Consider the following 20,204-nt stretch of genomic DNA (forward strand, 5'->3'; position numbering starts at 1 on the left):
CAATTAAAACGGTTTAAAAAAAATGAATTAGATAGTTCACTAGTACCTACCAAAATACATAAATTTGATTAATTATTCTTAACGCGAAGTTGATAATCTATAGGCTAACATTATTCTTCTTCCTATAGGTACATACAGTATATTCTTTTTAAGATATTTTAAAAGTATATGTTTAAACTACTTTATTTAATGGGTTATAAGTCAAACAATCATAGTATTGAGTAAACTTATATATTTTTATAAAACTTACTAAACATCTTACATACAATAAATCATACAAGTGACAACCATGTTGACTGGCTTGAAGTTAGCCATGTCATGTCTAGCACGCAGCCCCTTGCTACGCTGTTACACAGCTATATATATTAAACACCTTCCCCCTAAGATCGATATCTATAAGGGGTCTTTATATTACGACCAACTCTCGTCTTATAACTGTTAGAAGTCTCAATATTTGGGTTGACTTTATGACTCAATGTAGGTACTGATTTTACATTTGGGCTTGGGCAACTAATGGTTTTATTAACACTATCATTTACGTTAATGTGAGTGGTATCTTTATGAACACTTTGTGACTGAATATCAGGGTACAACTCGGGTTCTAAAATGAGTTCTTTTTCAAGTGTTGTGGTGTATGAATGTTTCATTTGGTGTGAATTCCGTCTAATAATTTTATTGTTATCTTCTTTTTTCACCCAATATGATCTAGGTTCATTGGCCTTTTCTAACACAATTGCTTTACGCCAATAATTATCTTTTGAACTTCTTATTACTACCCTATCTCCCTTTCTAAACTCTACTGGTCTTCGTCGTGCTGTCTTATCATAACGTACTTGTAATTTCTCTTTTTCTTTGCATAAATTCTTATATACTTGTTTCTGGATTGTAGGTTCTAATTTATTAGCTGTAGTTGGTAATTGTCCTCTCAGGATCCTGCTCTGTAAAATTTGAGCTGGAGATGCATCAAGATTTATTATGCAGGTATTATTATATTCCATCACCAAATCTCTAAAATCAACATTTTCCTCATTACTCTTTCTTAAAATTTGTTTGCTTATATTGACTGCTTTTTCTGCAAGTCCATTACTCTGGTGGTAATGTGGAGTGCATGTCATAATTGTAATGTCTTTTTCTCTATAATAATTTTTACATTTTACCGAAGTAAATGGTAGATTATCTGCAATTAAAATTTCTGGATATCCAAATCTACTAAAAGTATCTTGAAATGAGTTGATTACTGAACTGGAGGTTTTATCTTTTAATATTGAAATGTCCAACCAATGCGAAAAATAGTCTACAATTACTAAATATGCTTTTGAACCATACTCTAAAATGTCTGTACCAACTTTATTGAATCTTAGTCTGGGAATGTCATGAGGCATCATTGGTTCTTTAAAATTATTTGGTCTGTATTTCTCACATATCCTGCATTTTTTTATATAGTTTGTCACATCATCATTAAGTCCTGGCCAATAATATATACTCCTGGCTTTGTTTATAGTTTTACTGACTCCTATATGGCCTTTGTGAAGCAATTTTATCATGTCAAGCCTAAGTTTTTTCGGAATAATTATTTTGTCATCAATAAATGCGATGCCAGCTTCAAAATACAGTGAATCTCTTATACCATAGTACTTTTTACACACTTGAGGAACATTTTTTTCTTTTGGCCACCCATTATAATAAAAATCAAAAATTACTGCTAATGCCTCATCCTGGCTAGTAGCTAGTCTTAACTCAGATTGCTTTTCCTGGCTCATAGGTAAATGTTTACTCACTGAGTGGACCATTTCAAACATTTCTGGGTCATGTGTCTCTATATTTAAACTGGACCTAGATAGCATATCAGCAAAATGTATGTCTTTCCCAGGAACAAAATATACATTTAATCTGTACTTGAGAAGTTTAAGCCTTAAACGTTGGAGTCTAACTGATCCAATTTTGGAGATTGGCTTCTTCATAATGGAGATTATAGGTTTGTGATCTGATTGAACGTCAACATCAAAATTATAAATAAAATTGTGAAATTTTTGAGTAGCATAATAAATTGCCAATAGTTCCTTCTCAGTCTGACTATAATTTATTTCACTATCATTCATATTTCGTGATGCACAAGCTACTAATTTTAAAATAGAATCATATTTCTGGAACATACAAACACCTAAACCATTTTTAGATGCATCACATTGTAAAATAATTTTTTGATTAGGATCATAAGGGACTAACGCTGGTGATTTACAAATTATGTTCTTTAAATTATCAAAACATTTTTGATGTGACGGGAGCCACACCCATTCTACATTATTTTTAAGTAATTGACAAAGAGGTTGAATATGTTCAGCCATGTTCGGAATGTACCGTCTAACGTAATTAAATGCGCCCAAAATTCTTTGTAATTCTACTTTACTATTTGGTTTTTCAAGTTTACAAAGTGATTCCACTCTGTCAGGATCTATTTGCATCCCTTTATGTGAAAAAACTTGACCCATAAATCTGACCTCTTCTTGACAATATTGAAATTTGTCCCCATTAAACTTTGCTCCTACTTCTTTAGCCCTTTCTAACACTTTTTTAACAGTTGTATCATGTTCTTCTTTTGTTGTTCCCATAACAATCATATCATCATGACAAATCAATAAATTCTCTATACCTTTAAATTTATCTTCTACTACTTCTTGAAACAGATCTTGGGAATTTGATAATCCATATGGCAATACTTTATATCTGAAAATTCCATAAGAAGTTGCAAAACAGCATTTCCATGATGATGTCTCGTCAAGTTCTAAATGATGATACCCTTCAGAGAGATCAAATATAGAAAATATCTTTTTACCTATCATTTGTGCACAAACATCTTCCAATTTATGTACTACTCTTGGTTTGCGGACTATTTGTTTGTTTAGATCTAATGGGTCTAAGCATAAACGTAACTTACCATTTTGCTTTTCCACAATAACAATGCGGTTTATGCTTGCCCTGGGGTCAATTTCGTTAACTTTGACAATTGCCCCTCTTTTTGTCAACCTATCTAATTCATTTTTTAAATTATCTCTAATTGCGACAGGTACATTTACAGGTGGGTAACTTACTGGCTCAAAATTGTCTACTGTAGTGATCCTATGTTTACCACAAAATTTACCATGACCTCTAAAAACTTCAGGGTTAAGGTTTATAAATTTATCCCTTTCTGCTAATTCTAAAGTACCACAACTCTCAATATTGTTGATTCGTTTAACTAACCCCAAATCAATACATAATTTACCACTTAAAAGAACTCGAGTTGCCCCATTAATAATTGTAAAATCCTCGTAAACATACTTATTTTTATGTTTACAAAATAAATTTACGACACCCATTGTTCTAGCCTGAGTACCCTCAAACCCTTTCAGTACATAATGATTATCCCTAATTTTAAATTGTTTATCAATTTTCTTAAAAATTTTTAATGGAATTATACTTACATCTGCACCTGTGTCAAGTTTTACTTTAATTCTCTTGTTTTCAATTTCTATAATTTCATCCCAAATATTTTGACTACTTACATTTTGGTATACTTTATTGACATTTCCTACAAAACTATCAGCTGATCCATCACTGCTATCTTCATCTATGACATCAATATTCTTCACTCTACACGACTTTGCAAAATGGTTTAAAAGCCCACATTTCTTACATTTCTTTCCATACGCTGGACATTCTCTGGCCCCATGAGTTGATTGACATCTTTTACACTTGAATTTTTCATTGGTATTCGCTTTACTTCTAGAGTTATTATAATTTCTATGGCCCTGGTACCTCTCTTTACGAACTTCTCCTATGTCTACATCTTTTCTTTCGGTATGAAATTTCAAATTTTGGTTCTTACTTTGTTCACTAGTTCTACAAAATTCGATGGCTTTTTGTAGGGTAAGTTTGTCCACTCTCAATAGAGCTTCTCTAGTAACTGGATCTCTGATGCCCATTAATATTTTGTCTCTCAGAGCTTTATCTTCGGCTGTTTGTTCTGGATCAATTTCATTATAATTACATGTTCGAATCAAATGTCTACAACTAGTAAGAAACTGCTCAAACGACTCTCCTTCTTTCTGGACCCTCATGATAAAATTGTATCTTTCAAATGATTCATTCATCCTTGGATTAACATACTTATCGATTAGTGATATCATCAAGTCATACTTGTTATTTTCGGCTTCTGGGATCTCGAATGTGGACATAATTTTGGCAGACTCAGCCCCAATTATATTTCTTAAAATTGACATTTTCATTTTATCTGCTGACTGGTCTTGTCCCGTTGCTAGTAAATAATCTTCGAAACTAGTCTTCCAGAACTTCCATTCGCTTGCAGCATTTTGATCCTGCAGGTCAAAATCTGGTGGTAATTTTACATTTATTCCCATCACTGCCATTGTAGGTTATGTATGGTACCTCGTGTACAAGTTGCTATAAATTTAGCTTTTCGACTGTAAACTATAACCCAACTAGCTGTTTGACTGCGCCATGTTTAAACTACTTTATTTAATGGGTTATAAGTCAAACAATCATAGTATTGAGTAAACTTATATATTTTTATAAAACTTACTAAACATCTTCTTCTTCTTCTTCTTCCTTTTTTTTGGGTTTCGATTTTTTTTTAATCATTTACCCAGTACATGTTATTGGTTATGCGCGTCTTGCTCAAGGCAATGCACAACCAGGTGTCCTGTCAACTTCAGATCTATTTTTTTTTTTTTTGGTCCTATGTGGTCCTTGTCCTTCTTCTTGTTTTTCTGTAGCTAGAGGGGGAAAAGTGTTACAACATTTAAGGTTAACTTAAGACTTTTCTCGTTTGGGGGTAGCTTCCAAACATTTTCACATAGGTTTAGGGCTGGCTACCTTCGGTTAGGATTAAGGATTTTAAGGATACAAATATAATTTTTGACATTTTAGGAGATTCCCTGTATTTTCTGAAGTATTTATTTATTGTTATTGTTATTATTATTATTTTTTCAAAATTCTATAGATCTACTTGAAAAAATTTGATAAATTTATTGATTATCTTAATAACTTTATTCGAGGGTTTATATAAAATGCTCTGTAAAGATATTGGACTGTCTGTTCCAGCTTTTATTAGTTCTAGATACAAATCCATATCTTTATGTTTATTTATGGGGCACTCAAAGATGATGTGTACCAATGTTCCCATAGTACCGCATTCGCATATCGGTGTTTCCGTTTTGCCTATTTTGTGGAGATAACAAGGAGTTTTGCAATGTCCACTTCGTAAACGATTAAGGTTAGTAATATTGTTCCTACCCAAATATCCACATTTGTTATACCAAGGTTTTATAGGGAAACTATCCTGCAGTCCATAATAGTCCGGATATTTACCTTTAATTTGGGAATACCAGTTATTGTAAAATTGAGTCAAGATGTTCTTTTTTGTAACACAAAAGATATCTGTGCTGATGTTTTTTACATCATATGGTACTCTTAATTCTCTCCCAATATTGGCCAAGCTATCTGCCACCTCGTTGCCTTTAATCCCCTGATGTCCCGGTACCCATTCTAATCCTATTGAAAATCCCATATTATTTGCATCTACCAGTAGTTTTTTGGTCATTATAGTTACATAATCCATTTGGTCCCATTTGTGACTAGATATTTTGGATAAGGCACTTTTTGAATCTACAAAGATCACTGCTTTCATGATTTCCTTTTCAATACATACCGACATGGCTTTGTATACCGCTATTATTTCAGTTGTGCAGATTTGTGTGTAGTTATGGAGTCGTGACGAATATTTATAATTGATGCTTGGGATGTAAATTCCAAATCCCGATTGATTTGTTTGTGGGTCTATTGATCCATCTGTATATACGTGGGTATGATTATTATATATTCCACCATATTTAGCTATGAACCTTTCGTTCGATTCAATTTCATATTTTTCAAATTCTAGACTTTTAATTGTAATGGGGTATAGAAGAGTTTTTCTTTCTACCTCATATATAGGATTGATTTTATATCTAATTATGTTTTTTGTTTTTTTGAGTATATTTGTATATGCTAGTGAGTAATCAGGTATGACCTTGTTCCTCCAGAATCTATTGTTTGCATTTATTGCTTCGTTTAGCTTATTTAGACTCTTTACTATGATATTGTTTTTTTCCGGCATTTGTTTGAGTATATATTTATGTGCTAGTATCTCCCTTCTAACTTGTAACGTTGTTACTGAACATTCTGCTTGCAATATTAAGATGGGTGTAGAACGTAGACAACCCGTTACGATTCTCAAGGCAACATTCTGTACTTGTTCCAACCTCATCATCAAACTTTTACTGCAGGGGTTTAAAAGATTGGCTGCGTAATCTAAATGAGATCTAACTATTCCTTTGTATAAACTCAAAAGAATGTTCGGGTCAGCTCCCCATTTTGTACCACAAATTGCTCTCATGACATTTATTCCTTTGTTTGCTTTAGTTATCATGTCGTTAATTTGAATTGTCATATTCAAATTGCACTGTAAATGAAATCCCAGATACTTTATTTCATTTTTCCATGGAATTTCCATATTTTGATATATCAAATGTGGGAAGTTATAAGCCTGACTTCTTTTTCTAAATATTATTGCTTTTGATTTGTGTGCTGAAATTTTAAAGTTGTGTTTCTCAAACCACTCCTGTAAATTTATTATATGGGTATTTAAGGAATTAATTAGCTTGTATATATCAGATCCTTGCACCAGAATTACAAAATCATCTGCATATTGAAAACACTCCATCTCATGGTTTATTAAATCATGTAGGGATCTAGTATAGAGATTAAATAATATTGGACTGAGTGGAGACCCTTGAGGCAATCCAGTGGATGCTTGCATTGGGCCTAATATATTATTTGATTTGTCTTTAACGTAGATATTTCTGTTGAGCAAAAATTGCAAGATCAAGTTTGCATAAGTTATTGGGATGTCATACTTTAATAAGTATTTATATAGCAAATATATATTGACTGTATCATATGCCCTACTGATATCCAAAAAAATTCCAATTGTATTTAAATTTTTACTAAATCCAGTTCTAATATAATTAATTGTTAAAGCTAAGTTATCGTTGCACCCTTTGTTTCTTCTGAAACCTAACTGCTTAGGGCTTAGTATCGATTTTTTTTCCGTTATTTGTTCTATTCTTAATTTAATTATATTTTGCAAAATTTTGCCTACACATGACTCTAGAGCTATGTTTCTATAATTATCCTCACATAAAGGGTCTCTATTGGGTTTTAAAAAGGGAATGACAAGGGTGTTTTTCCATTCTTGTGGAAAACCTGTGTTTCTTTTAACTATTTGATTAAATATTTTTGACAATGTATCTAGCGCCACCAGGGGAAGTCTGTTTATCATGCTATATGTTACAAGATCTAAGCCAGTAGCCTTATCCTTTTTATTTATGACACTTATTATTTCTTGCCTTGAAATGTCCTCCACATCCTCGTTAGTTAGGGTAACCATGAACTCAGGATCTGTTATGTCAATTGCCAAATTATTTAATATGTTCTGAGCTATGTTTTTGTTGGGAAGTTTAGCAGGGATTACAGCATTTTGATATGTGGAGAATAGCTTAACTGTTCGCCATATTTCAGATAGAGGAGTGTCCCTTGTCAATCCATTGCAAAAGCTTTTGAAGCTATTTCTTTTTTTTGTTTTAAATATTTTTTTACTGTATGCAAATATTTTTTTGATTTCAATATAATTTTCATTGCTTGCTTCTTCCTTATATTTTTTAATTTTTTCTTTTCTTGTTTTTATTAAATTAGAGCATTCCTTATCCCACCAGGGAGGGCTTTTCTTTTTTCTTATAGATTTTTCTGTTTTCAAGAGAGGTATTTCCTCATCACTCACCATTTCCATAATTTGTGTAAATGAATTATAGTCTTCACACCCATTCTTCATCAAGTCTTCCATTTTTGAAGCATAATTCTCCCAATTGACATTCTTTGTATTTCTTTTATGACTTTTTTGTGTTACTATATTTTCATTTACAATTGCGATTTTGCAAGAAGTTGGAAAATGATCACTGCCTCCAGAATCCTCTAACACATCCCATTGGCATATATTTGCAATTTCCGAGGAAATTAGTGTTAGGTCTACCGCTGAGGCATTCTGTCCAGGTAGGGTAATCCGCGTGGGTCTCCCATCATTGCAGCAAACTAGATCCAAATCCTCTAAGGATTCAGCAATTATTCTTCCATTAACATTAACAGACACTTGACTTCCCCAAAGTGCATTATGTGCATTCATATCCCCCATTAAAATTTTATTTCCCCTGATTTTATTTATGCGTCCAACCCAACTATTTAAATTTATTTTTGCCCTAGGATGGATATAAATGTTAATAACTGTAATGTCCCAATCTATTATTTTTATTGCTAAAATTTGAATTTTACTAACATTATTATTATACCTATATACTATTTTGTGATCCAGACTATTATGAACCACAGTAGCTAGGCCACCATAACCATCCCCTCGATCCAACCTATGTATTTCATATCCTCTTAGATAGAAGTGATGATTATTTTTTAGCCAAGTTTCATTTAATAGAATTAATTTGGGTCTATGTTCGCTTATGAAATATTTCAGACTGTTATAGTTACTGCTTAAACTTTTTATGTTCCATTGGATAATAAGTGGATTCTTGATATCCATCTAAATCTAGCAACTTTTGGTTCGATGAGCTTTCATGTATAAATAGCTGGTTCAAGTAATTGATTATATGTTCCTTATGTTTCCAATCTAGTTTTTTTAATATCGCATTCAGTGTTTTTTCTGTGTCCCTCTCTAGTTGCTCTGTACGGGAACATCCAGGAGTCTCATTGTTTACTGCACGAGCTCTCTCTTCGCTTCTCCCATTTGGAGATAATAAATATTGATTGTGTACTTCTTTATTGTATGTCTTATTTGTTTCATTAGCCTTTCTTTTATTTTTGTTTGAGTTATTCTCCATTTTTCTACTAAACAGGTGTTCAGGGTTACTCTTTACATTTTCTATCCATCGCATATTGATGGGAATTGTCTCTAAATTATTTATTTGAGTTTTATGTAATGTTGGGAATTCCTCCTGGCTCATTCTGAATATATTATTCTCTTGCGATTTTCTAGTAGAAACATAAGGAAATCTCTCGCATGCCTCGTAGTATGAAAGATTGTCCAGAGACATGACAGCCTTAATATTCCGCTGTCTCACATACTCTGGACACTCCTCATAGGTACTTATATGAAAGCTGCTATTACAATGTAAACATTTCATCGAACAATCCCCTTCATGTATTTTTTCCGCGCAGTTTTTGCATTTTTCTCCCCCTCTACAAAGATTTTTTGTGTGTCCAAAAAGAAAACACCGATAACATTGAACCACTGGTATCATGTATGGTTTTACCCTAAAAGGGATCCCATATATATTCACTTCCTTCGGGATTACTTTTCCCGAAAAGGTAAATGCGACCGTTTCTGTATCAATATATTTCTCCGTGTCATATTTAGACTTCCGTTTAAATCGTCTTATTTCTAGTACTTTAATGTTGGCCGAAGCCAATCCCGAAAATTTGATTAGATCTGCATCCGATATACTAGTATCTACATTATTAACGACTCCCCTACATGTTACGTTATTTGCCGGAATAAACAATTCATATCCATCATTTCTGACCACGTCATTTAAAACAAATTTATTAGCATCCTCCCATTTCTTGAAAGCAACGCTAATTCGGTTTTTTCCTTTTTTGCTAAGTTTAAGTACATTCTCGATTTTTTTGTCATTTATGTATTTTGCTAATTTCAAAAAACTATAATTACCGACGTTATCGCCTTTTGACTCCATAAATACCTCAAAGGGACCGGTATCAGTGTACTGATAATAGAAATGTTTTTTTCCTTTTTTTATTTCATTGTTATTATTAGTGATTGAATTAGCATTGCTATCAAGCAATGGTGTATTCTTTAAACTACTATTATTTTCAGTGTTTTCTATATTATCTAACATCTCCTCATCACCGGGGGGGTTAGCCCCCCCGGTAGTATCCCCCATAATTAACCGTGTAATGCAAAGCTGTCTCTTTTTTACCTAACTAGATAATGTATAATTTATTTTATTCAAAGAAAGTACAGGAAATTTAGGAATTCAACAGATAGGAAATTTGTTAGTTACCTCTATTATGTAGTTCCTATTTTGTTTTTGTCGCCTGCGTTTTTTTTTGAATTATCACTTCCACACTGAACTGTCACACAACCGAACGTTACGAAAGCTCATACAGAAGTCCTACTAAACATCTTACATACAATAAATCATACAAGTGACAACCATGTTGACTGGCTTGAAGTTAGCCATGTCATGTCTAGCACGCAGCCCCTTGCTACGCTGTTACACAGCTATATATATTAAACAGTATATATAAGTATGTGTTATACTAAGAATATTCGATTAAGGTATATTCTAAGAATAAACTTTTACGAACATTCCGAGATACTACGTACCCGAATGTGCTCAGTATATTCGGTGCAAGAATATTCTTTGAGGCACATGCAAAGAACATGAAATTTAGAATGTTTTTTATGGTACATGCTATGCTTGTACTACGCATATACTAAAAAGGATATACTTCGACGAATGTTGGTAGGATATGCTTAGAACATGATGCGAACATCATTGTTATGTGGGTAGTTCCCTGTCTGCAGGCTCACTCATTACTATAGAGAGCGATATGATATAATATACATATATTACAGTATAGCTACCAGTGCATGACAAGCTTAAGGATGTAACCTATAGCCTAGGCTATATTATAAAAAAATCACTCAGATGAGACAACAGGTTTAGAAAATTCGAGACATCAAAAATGCCCTATTTTTAAGGTGGTGCGTTAATTTCTTGGAGAAGTGTATTGTAATTTAATGTAAATAATGTAATATCCAATAATTGTAATTTAATATAAGATGTAATATAAGTTCCTTAAAAATATATTTTTTATTTCCCACCATACATTCTCCACAGGTCTAAATATCGATGCTAGACGTCCACCGGAGGTCCTCTCAGGACGTTAGATGGACGTTCGGCAGCAAGACATTGGACCAAACTGGGACATCCTATGAAGGTCCAATTGACATTCACTGAACGTCCCCTCGGACGTTAGGTGGACGTCCATTGGACGTTTGGCAACGTGGCATTTGCACCAAAATAGGACGTCCTGTTAAGGTCCAATTTACGTCCCCTAGGACGTCCGATTAAGGTCCAATGTACGTCCCTTCGGACCTTAAGTGGACGTCCAACAGACATTCGGTAGCGCGACATTTGGACCAAAATAGGACGTTCCTTGGACGAAAACGGACCTCCCTAAAGTCTGTGAAGGACATCCTTGTGCTATTAGGGATGTAGGTATATAGTATCTTTATTCTATTATATTCTACTCTATTTCAAACCTATTCTATATAAGTATCTACACATTACACCTATTATCATCATCATCATTCTCTTTGCCTTATCCCTATGCAGTGTCGGCTTCCCTAATTGCATTTCTCCACACAATTCTATCTTGAGTCATATCAATGTTAATCCCCTTTACCAACATGTCCTGCCTTATCGTCTTCTTTGGTCTTCCTCTCCTACTCCTTCCAGGAATCTGCACTTCAGCTATTCTTCGTATTGGGTGATTAACGTCTCGATGTTGAACATGACCAAACCATCTTAACCTATGCTCTCTCATTTTGGCATCAATTGGTGCCACACCTAGACTTCCCCTAATATACTCATATCTAATTTTATCCTTCTTTGTCACTCCACTCATCCATCTAAGCATTCTCATTTCCACCACATGCATTTGTTGTTCCGCTTTCTTTTTCACTGCCCAACATTCAGTTCCGCGCATCATAGCCGGTCTTGTGGCTGTTTTATAGAATTTTCCCTTCAGCTTCATTGGAATTTTTCTGTCACAACACACCACTCGCTTCTTTCCACTTCATCCATCCACCCCTAATTCTACTGCATGCATCTCCATCTATTTCTCCATTACTCTGTAATACCGATCCTAGGTACTTAAAACTATTGCTTTTCACAATCATTTCACCTATTATATTATATTTTACTTTATTCTATACTATATATCTATTCTAATCTATCTATATATTTCATTTAATCTGTTACATTCTACTCTATTCTGTTTTAAATCAAATACTTTATTAGTAAGTATCTACATATATATTACATCTATTCTATTATATTCTACTCTATTCTATTTCAGTTTATTTTATACTATATATCTATTCTAATCTATCTCTCTATTTTATTTATTTTATTAATCTGTTCTATTCTATTCTGTTTCAAATCAAACACTTTACTCAAACAAAGAAACAAACGACATTGAAAAGCTTCTAATAAAAAAATCATTGCATTGGTACCATAGAGGTATATATTAACATAGAGTGAGCCCTCACTCCGCCACCACTGACGACAAGATCTCTTCGACTGGTTTGCGGTATCTCTTTCTAGCACAATGTATCGAGAAACATAACATGAAACTAAGTGGGGGTACGGGACGGCAAGTGAAATAAGGAGAATTACTTTATTCTTCTTTTTTCTTTAATTATTATGACAAGTGACAAGACAACATAACCCAAATAATTTAATCCGGCCCTATTTCTATTTTTGAACAAAATGTTGGAAATATCTTAGTTTATTTTTAGTTCTAGCTTATTTATGGCTAGATTGAAAATCTGAATTTTCTAATATTGGTTCATGATTATCATCAGGGACTTGATTCGGTTCTTAAACAGGTAAATTTTCTGTCTCATCTGATATTGATTTGGTAGTGGAATTCTTTAGTGTATTATTTGGACTTTCATTTTCATCTTAATCACTATTGTGATTCAATAATTTTAGGTCACTTTTAGGAGCTGAGTACTTCGTTGCAACTGTACTTTTCTTTCTGTTTGGATACTGCATTAAGGCATAATCTACATTGGCTTCTAAAAGATAATCCTTTTCAACTAAAGGATCAAACTTACTCATTCATACAAATTTTCTTAGTAATACTTTGTCTGAATCTTTCATGAAGAAATAGAATTTCTGCTAGTTGATCTTCATTGATAAGTAAACACATGTTCATGATGTGTACAATTGGTTGCTGTAGACAGTAAACTTCATATATAGAGTGCAGAGCATCTGGTATATAGAACATTTTTCCATTTAGTGATGTCTAAATTTCTGGTTTTCAATGCTAGATTCACTGCTTTCCATATAACTCCATTGTATCTTTTAACTTAACCATTTCCTTCAATATGGTGTTGTTCTACTTGAAGATATTCCTTTAGAGTGTAGGTAATTAATAAATTCTTGGTAAGTCAAGCTAGTCCCCCTGTCTGACTGGACGTATCTTAGCATGGAAATCTTGAAAATTCATCAATTTTTTTTTGTTCAGAATCTGTGAGGATACGTGAGAAAAAAGTAACGGGTCTTCCAGATTGACTCAGCATGATAGCAATAGCAAATTCATTCATGTATCTGTTTCAACAATGAGAATTTATTTTTCATTAATTACTGTCCATAGAAGTACAATATTGTATATCCCAAAATATTTATAGCTTTTGATTGTAGTGACATTTATTTTGATTTAAAGTTAACCCATATTTTTTAACGGCATTTAAAAACTTCAAATCATAGCTATCTTGATCCTCACCACTAACTGTTACGTCATCTAAATAAGCGTAAACCCCTTGTAGATTTCCTTTTTTATTGATAGAATCAATGGCTCTCTAAAAATATGATACTCCATTGGTCACCCCAAGAGGAATACGACAAAATTGGTAAAGGCATCCACTTTCCTCAAAAGCTGTACATGGTTTGTCAGATTCATGAATTGGCTATTCTCATTTAAAAAAATATTTGATTACGTCATCACGCCCAGATGGATGACGTCACTAGTATGTTGTATACAGTAGAACCCCGAAAATCCGAACTAATTGGGGGGACAGCCTGTTCGGATTCTGAAAAGTTCGGATTATTCGAAAGTCAGCCTAACCAGTAATTCAAAGCTCTCCTGCAAAACGTGTAACCTGGCTATGAGAAAACCGAAGTAAATTTATGTTTAACCTTTATAAGCACTACATATAAAGTACCTACGTATTTATTTTTAAGAAATTTTAAATGTCAAAGTCCTACGAATCCAATATTGTTCAATTTTCTGGTTATACTTTGTATAATAAACATGTATTTAAGTTTTTGTCTTGAATTTAAAAAAAAATCACTTTCCGTTAGTTTGGATTTGCAGGGTTCTACTGTATGTCAAAAATATATATGAGGGGGGCAAAATATATTGAATAACCCTGTACATCAAGAAATTTACTACCAACGTCTCTGTTACTGAATATATCACTAAGTACAGGGCAACCTATTTAAAACTTAAAAAATCAGCTAAAAAATTAAACTATCAAAATCATCTGAGAAGCTTTAAAAGTGTTGCAAAAGAAATTTGGTCCATAATAAACAATCTTCTTCGAAATCAAACTCACAAAGCTCAAACATTTTCCCTTCCAGACCATGAATACTTTATTAATGTGAGTAAAATTATAACATCAACTATTTTGTCACAAGAGATCAATTTTGTTAAGATCCGATTTCCTATCTCCCTAATTCAAGAAAGGTCTCAAATTCATTATTTATAAGACTAGTTGATTAATCTGAACTGATCCAAACAATCAATAGTATCAAAAGCAAATCTTCCTGTAGTACTGATGGACTATCCATAAAAATTGTCTCAAATCTCCCAGAAAATGTGTTGGGAGTCCGCATCCCACTAATGACTCTTTTAAGGGGCTATCCTAGTGTAAAAGAACGAAATTCACATACTTTTTTTGGGAATATCTAAAATAAAAAGTACTGTACCAATTGTTTTGAAAATTTGCATGACTATTTATTATAAAAAGAAGTACAAGTAAAACAATTTTCATAAAAAAAAATAATGAAAATTTAACGATTTATGCCCTATCTACTGGCACAGTGAAAATAAAAAACATGGCTCCACTGCTGCAGCGATTGGGACTAATAGAGATCCTGAATTATAAAATTGCAAATACATATTGATTATTGAAATATTAGTTATTTCCTATACCATCAATTAGGATTTTTGGAAAAATGACGAAGTGTTGAAATTTTTTTAAATTAGCTAGAACATTTTCAGTTTCAAAAACCGCCAAATTGACATTTTTTATCCGATTAAAAAAATCCCTATTTGATGGTATAGAAAATAACCTATATTTCAATAATAACTTTTGATATTTTATGTTTCAGGATCTCTTTTAGTCCCAATCACTGCAGCAGTGGAGCTATGTTTTTATTTTCACGGTGCTAGTAGATGGCGAATAAATCGTTTAATTTTCAATATTTTTTTATGAAAATTGTTTCACATGTACTTTTTATAACAAATGTTCAGTAGTAATAACCAGAGGACATTGATAATTGTTCGAAAAATTTTTATAACAGATTTCGAAAGCTTGTTCCTTGGAAACAGACCGACGCCGTAGGCGGAGGTCTGTTGCCTGTAAGCAACAAGCTTGAGAAAGTTGTTAAAAAATTTTTGAGCATTTATCAATGTTCGAGGGTTATTCGGATAGAAAATTTTTTGCTGATATAAAATTAATAATAATTTCATTAATATTCTCATCACTATTACAACCAAATCGTGACATTTTGAAATATTGAATATTTGAAATGTCAAAATTGAAATGAAACGAAATGTAGGTATCCATAGCTACATGATTGAGTGAAAACAGCCCATGGGATCTGTTTTCAGTATAATGTTGGTTTTATTGGTTGTATTCAATCAGATGACCACAAATTAATTGATTTCATTGGATTTCTAATTGAGCAAAAAATTTTCAAAATAATTGGTACAGTACTTTTTATTTTAGAAATTCCCAAAAAAGTATATGAATTTCATACTTTTACACTAGGATAGCCCCTTAAGAAAGGTAAATTTCTAGAGCTGCCTAAAGACAGCCATCATTATTCCTCTTCATAAGGGTGGTGAAAAATCTAATGCCTGCAATTATAGACCTATTGCATTACTACTGGTACTCTCAAATAGGACTCATATTACACAAGTATAAAAACTTGTTGCTGGTATGAGCACATTGTGTAAATGTTAGGATTTAAAGAGGATATAAAAACCTTCAATACAATTATGAGCGTTAGTCTCTTTATATCCTAACATTTTTTTTGTTATTGTTTTAGTTTATTATTGTTTTTTATGACTCTGTAAGTTTTGTGTATAAATTGTACAATTTTCCATGACAATAAAGCATTTTTCTATTCTAAGTTGTCTATTTGTTAAACCAAAGCATTGATTATTATTACAAAATATTAATATAATCAATTAAATAATCATATTAATCTCACAAACAATATAGGAAGTATAGTTAAAAAGAATAAACATAGTAATCCACAAGGAAATAAATCTGCACATAGCTATAGCCCAAAGTAACTTCTGTTGTTTATCCAAATCTTCAATAGTCAAAAACATTTGTGTAAAATTAGATTCCAGCAGTTTCTCCTTTTCCTACATTTAAAATAGCTGGTGTTTATTCCTAAAAACAACAAATACATAAATAAAAACTCTAAATTGTATACCATAAAAAAATCATACAAATATGACAAAATATCACAAGAGTATTTTAACATTATTTAAGGACAATTGCCATAATAAGCCACAACAAAAATGTATTAAGCGAAAAAGCTATAGAGCTGAAACAGGAAGTTGCTATGTTTGGTCTATATATTAATGAAAGTAAAAAAAAATACCTAAATGGAATATAACAACGGGTTCTTATCGGTAATAAGAAGTGTTTTTATGCATACAAAGACGTAATGAAAAGTAAGTTACTGTTACTGAATCGTGAGTATAAGCTTAGAATCTACAAAACAGTAATTACACCAGTGGTCACATATGGATGTGAAATGTGGACCATCTCAACCACTAATGAAAATCAACTGAGAATATTTGAGCGTAAAATACTAAGGAACATATTTGGACCAACACATTGTAAAGATGGTTCATGGATAATTAAAATTAACCACAAGCTGAATGAACTAATGCAGAGCGCAGATATTGTTAGATTTGTAAAGTGTCAAAGACTAAACTTTCTTGGTCGCTTAGCAAAAATGTCAGATAATCGAGCTGTGATGTCAGAGATGGAAGCCCCAAGGAAATATAACAAGAGGAAGGCCCTGTAACAGATGGATAGACGATGTAGAGAAGGATCTTAAAACCATAAATATCAGGCAGTGGTGCAGGAAAGTAGCAACAGGGCAGAATAGAAGAATGCTGTTAAGCAGGCAAAGATTTACAAATGGTTGTAGTGTCATTAGAAGAAGAAGATTTAAGGACAGTTTAGGCAGGCTATATGCATTAAGGCATTATTAAGCTTTGCATTTAACCATATTGTAATACACTATATCTTACATGGTCAAGCATGATTTTCTTTACATAACCCTTGTTCTAAACTAGAACGGAATTGGTAAGTACATATATATTTTTATTGTAGACATTTTAAAAACTTATTACTTAGTTGAATTACTTTAAACTTACCACTTATAAAATGTTTACTACATACTCTCATATTTTAATTTGTGGTCTGTTCTCTTTATTGCTTTTATCCAATGTTCCTGCCTTTGTTTGGATAAAATTCATTTAAATGTATTGCATGGGGGAAATGTATAGCCTTGGGAACAGTAAAAAGTGAGGATTTTATCCCTGTCTGTCCTATTCCCGCAATTTACAGGCTTCTCAAGAAAGCCCTTGCTACAAGTCGGTCAAACACAAGGAAAGGTGTTTTTTCTTTTTTGCACACAAACAAATTGACACAAACTGATAATTACTATGGGATAATTCAGTTCTGTAGGCTATAAACAACTTTATATTTAATTTACTATCACAATTTCGCTGCACAATTAACAATAAAAAACAAAACCAAACAGAATATTCGTCTAACAACATCTACAAATAAATGTCAATGTCCAATGTAAACAGTGACTAAATAAAAATAACAGGAAAGACATCAGCTAACTTCGTACTTCTCCTAACTTAAAAATGACGTTTATCATACTGTCGCAGCTTTACTATGTGTAAGAGTGAAGTAGCACTAATCCAAAGAAAAAAGATGGTGTCGTCACCATAGAGGTATATATTAACATAGAGGGAGCTTACCTTCCGCGCTTCCTGACGACAAGATCTCAGAGACTGGTTTGCTGCATCTCCTTCTAACACATTGTATCGAGAATCTATGATGACATTCAGTGTGAATATAGGCACGGAAGAGGAGGACAACTGTAGCAGTTCTACTATGCGTAAGAGTGAAACAGCACTAATCCAAATAAAAAAGATGGTGTCGTCACTTCGCTCTGAATGACACTCTCTCTATGCTAATATTTAACTCTATGGTCGTCACTTCGCTCCGAATGACACTCTCTCTATGTCAATATATACCTCTATGATTGGTACTACTGAAAATACAGTCGAACCCGCTTATTAGAATACCTGTTATAGGAATATCCCTGTTTAATGAATATAAATTTGAGGTCCCAGAACGTTTCTACTAGCAACCAATGATCGGTTATTAGAATAACCCGGTTATAGGAATACTATTCCTTGGCACCAAGGCTATTCCAATAAGCGGGTTCGACTGTATTGACATTGGGTGCATTCAGCAGACACAATCGCTAACTAATCGATTAGTGATTTTCTGCTGAATGCCACATAAATTGTGGCATCCAGCAAGCATTCAGCATGTAAGTCACAAATCGATTACTAATCGATTAGTTAGCGATTGCGTCTGCTGAATGCACCCATTTTTACAACATTTATTCCAAGTTCCTTCAATTTTTTTGAGGACAAGAAAAATTTTGCTTTCAAGAAATTCACGAATTTATTGGCGTCAAGTTAATAACGAACAAACTTGGATGTCAAATTGTGCTTTGAGAACACGTCAAATTTGGCCTTGAATAACTTGGTCAATTTATTGTTGATGTAAAGTGCACTTTATATGCATTTTCTAATCAAAATTTTTAGGTTGTCATGAACATGAAAGACTCAACCTCAACAAATAATAATAAACAAAAAGCTCTACAGCTCTACTTCCACTTCCCGCCAAATGGACACAGGTTGGTGACACTGAATTCACGCCAAATAAATGAAAAAATAGAACAATTTTCTTTTTCGTCAATTTCTTCACGTGAAGTTTATAACGAACAAACTTAGATGTCAAAGTGTGCTTTTACACGTCAAATTTGGCCTTGAATAACTTGGTCAATTTCTTGTCCAATTTATTGTTGATGTAAAGTGGACTTACCACCACAAACTACGGGAGAGATTAAAGTGCACTTTACATCAACAATAAATTGAACAATAAATTGACCAAGTTATTCAAGGCCAAATTTGACGTGTTCTCAAAGCACAATTTGACATCCAAGTTTGTTCGTTATTAACTTGACGCCAATAAATTCGTGAATTTCTTGAAAGCAAAATTTTCTTGTCCTCAAAAAAATTGAAGGAACTTGGAATAAATGTTGTAAAAATGTCAATATTTTCAGTAGTACCAATGCAATGATTTTTTTATTAGAAGCTTTTGAATGTCGTTTGTTTCTTTGTTTGAGTAAAGTGTTTGATTTGAAACAGAATAGAATAGAACAGATTAATAAAATAAATAAAATAGAGAGATAGATTAGAATAGATATATAGTATAAAATAAACTGAAATAGAATAGAGTAAAATATAATAGAATAGATGTAATATATATGTAGATACTTACTAATAAAGTATTTGATTTAAAACAGAATAGAGTAGAATGTAACAGATTAAATGAAATATATAGATAGATTAGAATAGATATATAGTATAGAATAAAGTAAAATATAATATAATAGGTGAAATGATTGTGAAAAGCAATAGTTTTAAGTACCTAGGATCGGTATTACAGAGTAATGGAGAAATAGATGGAGATGCATGCAGTAGAATTAGGGCTGGATGGATGAAGTGGAAAGAAGCGAGTGGTGTGTTGTGACAGAAAAATTCCAATGAAGCTGAAGGGAAAATTCTATAAAACAGCCACAAGACCGGCTATGATGCGCGGAACTGAATGTTGGGCAGTGAAAAAGAAAGCGGAACAACGAATGCATGTGGTGGAAATG

General features: G+C 32.7%; 1 protein-coding gene and 1 long non-coding RNA gene across 2 annotated transcripts; one reads left to right on the forward strand and one right to left on the reverse strand.

Annotated features, from left to right (window-relative positions):
* Positions 1-214: 214 nt before the first annotated feature.
* LOC126882118 (uncharacterized protein K02A2.6-like) lies at positions 215-10,298 on the reverse strand. The gene is made up of 2 exons (XM_050646965.1): positions 10,182-10,298; positions 215-4,772 (listed from the first exon to the last, which is right to left on the reverse strand). The coding sequence occupies exon 2, from the start codon at positions 4,404-4,406 to the stop codon at positions 381-383; it is 4,026 nt and encodes a 1,341-aa protein (XP_050502922.1). The 5' UTR covers positions 4,407-4,772; positions 10,182-10,298; the 3' UTR covers positions 215-380.
* Positions 10,299-12,410: 2,112 nt separating this feature from the next.
* Positions 12,411-16,337, forward strand: LOC126882119 (uncharacterized). Its single transcript, XR_007697150.1, has 2 exons — positions 12,411-12,799; positions 13,765-16,337. It is a non-coding gene; the product is annotated as an uncharacterized LOC126882119 (long non-coding RNA).
* Positions 16,338-20,204: the final 3,867 nt, after the last annotated feature.

Source organism: Diabrotica virgifera, chromosome 3 (assembly GCF_917563875.1).
Source record: "Diabrotica virgifera virgifera chromosome 3, PGI_DIABVI_V3a".
Classification (NCBI taxonomy): Eukaryota; Metazoa; Arthropoda; class Insecta; order Coleoptera; family Chrysomelidae; genus Diabrotica; species Diabrotica virgifera.

Excerpts from the sequence above, each read along its gene's own strand:
- LOC126882118 (XM_050646965.1), bottom strand. The coding sequence starts at position 4,406 with ATGGCAGTGATGGGAATAAATGTAAAATTACCACCAGATTTTGACCTG.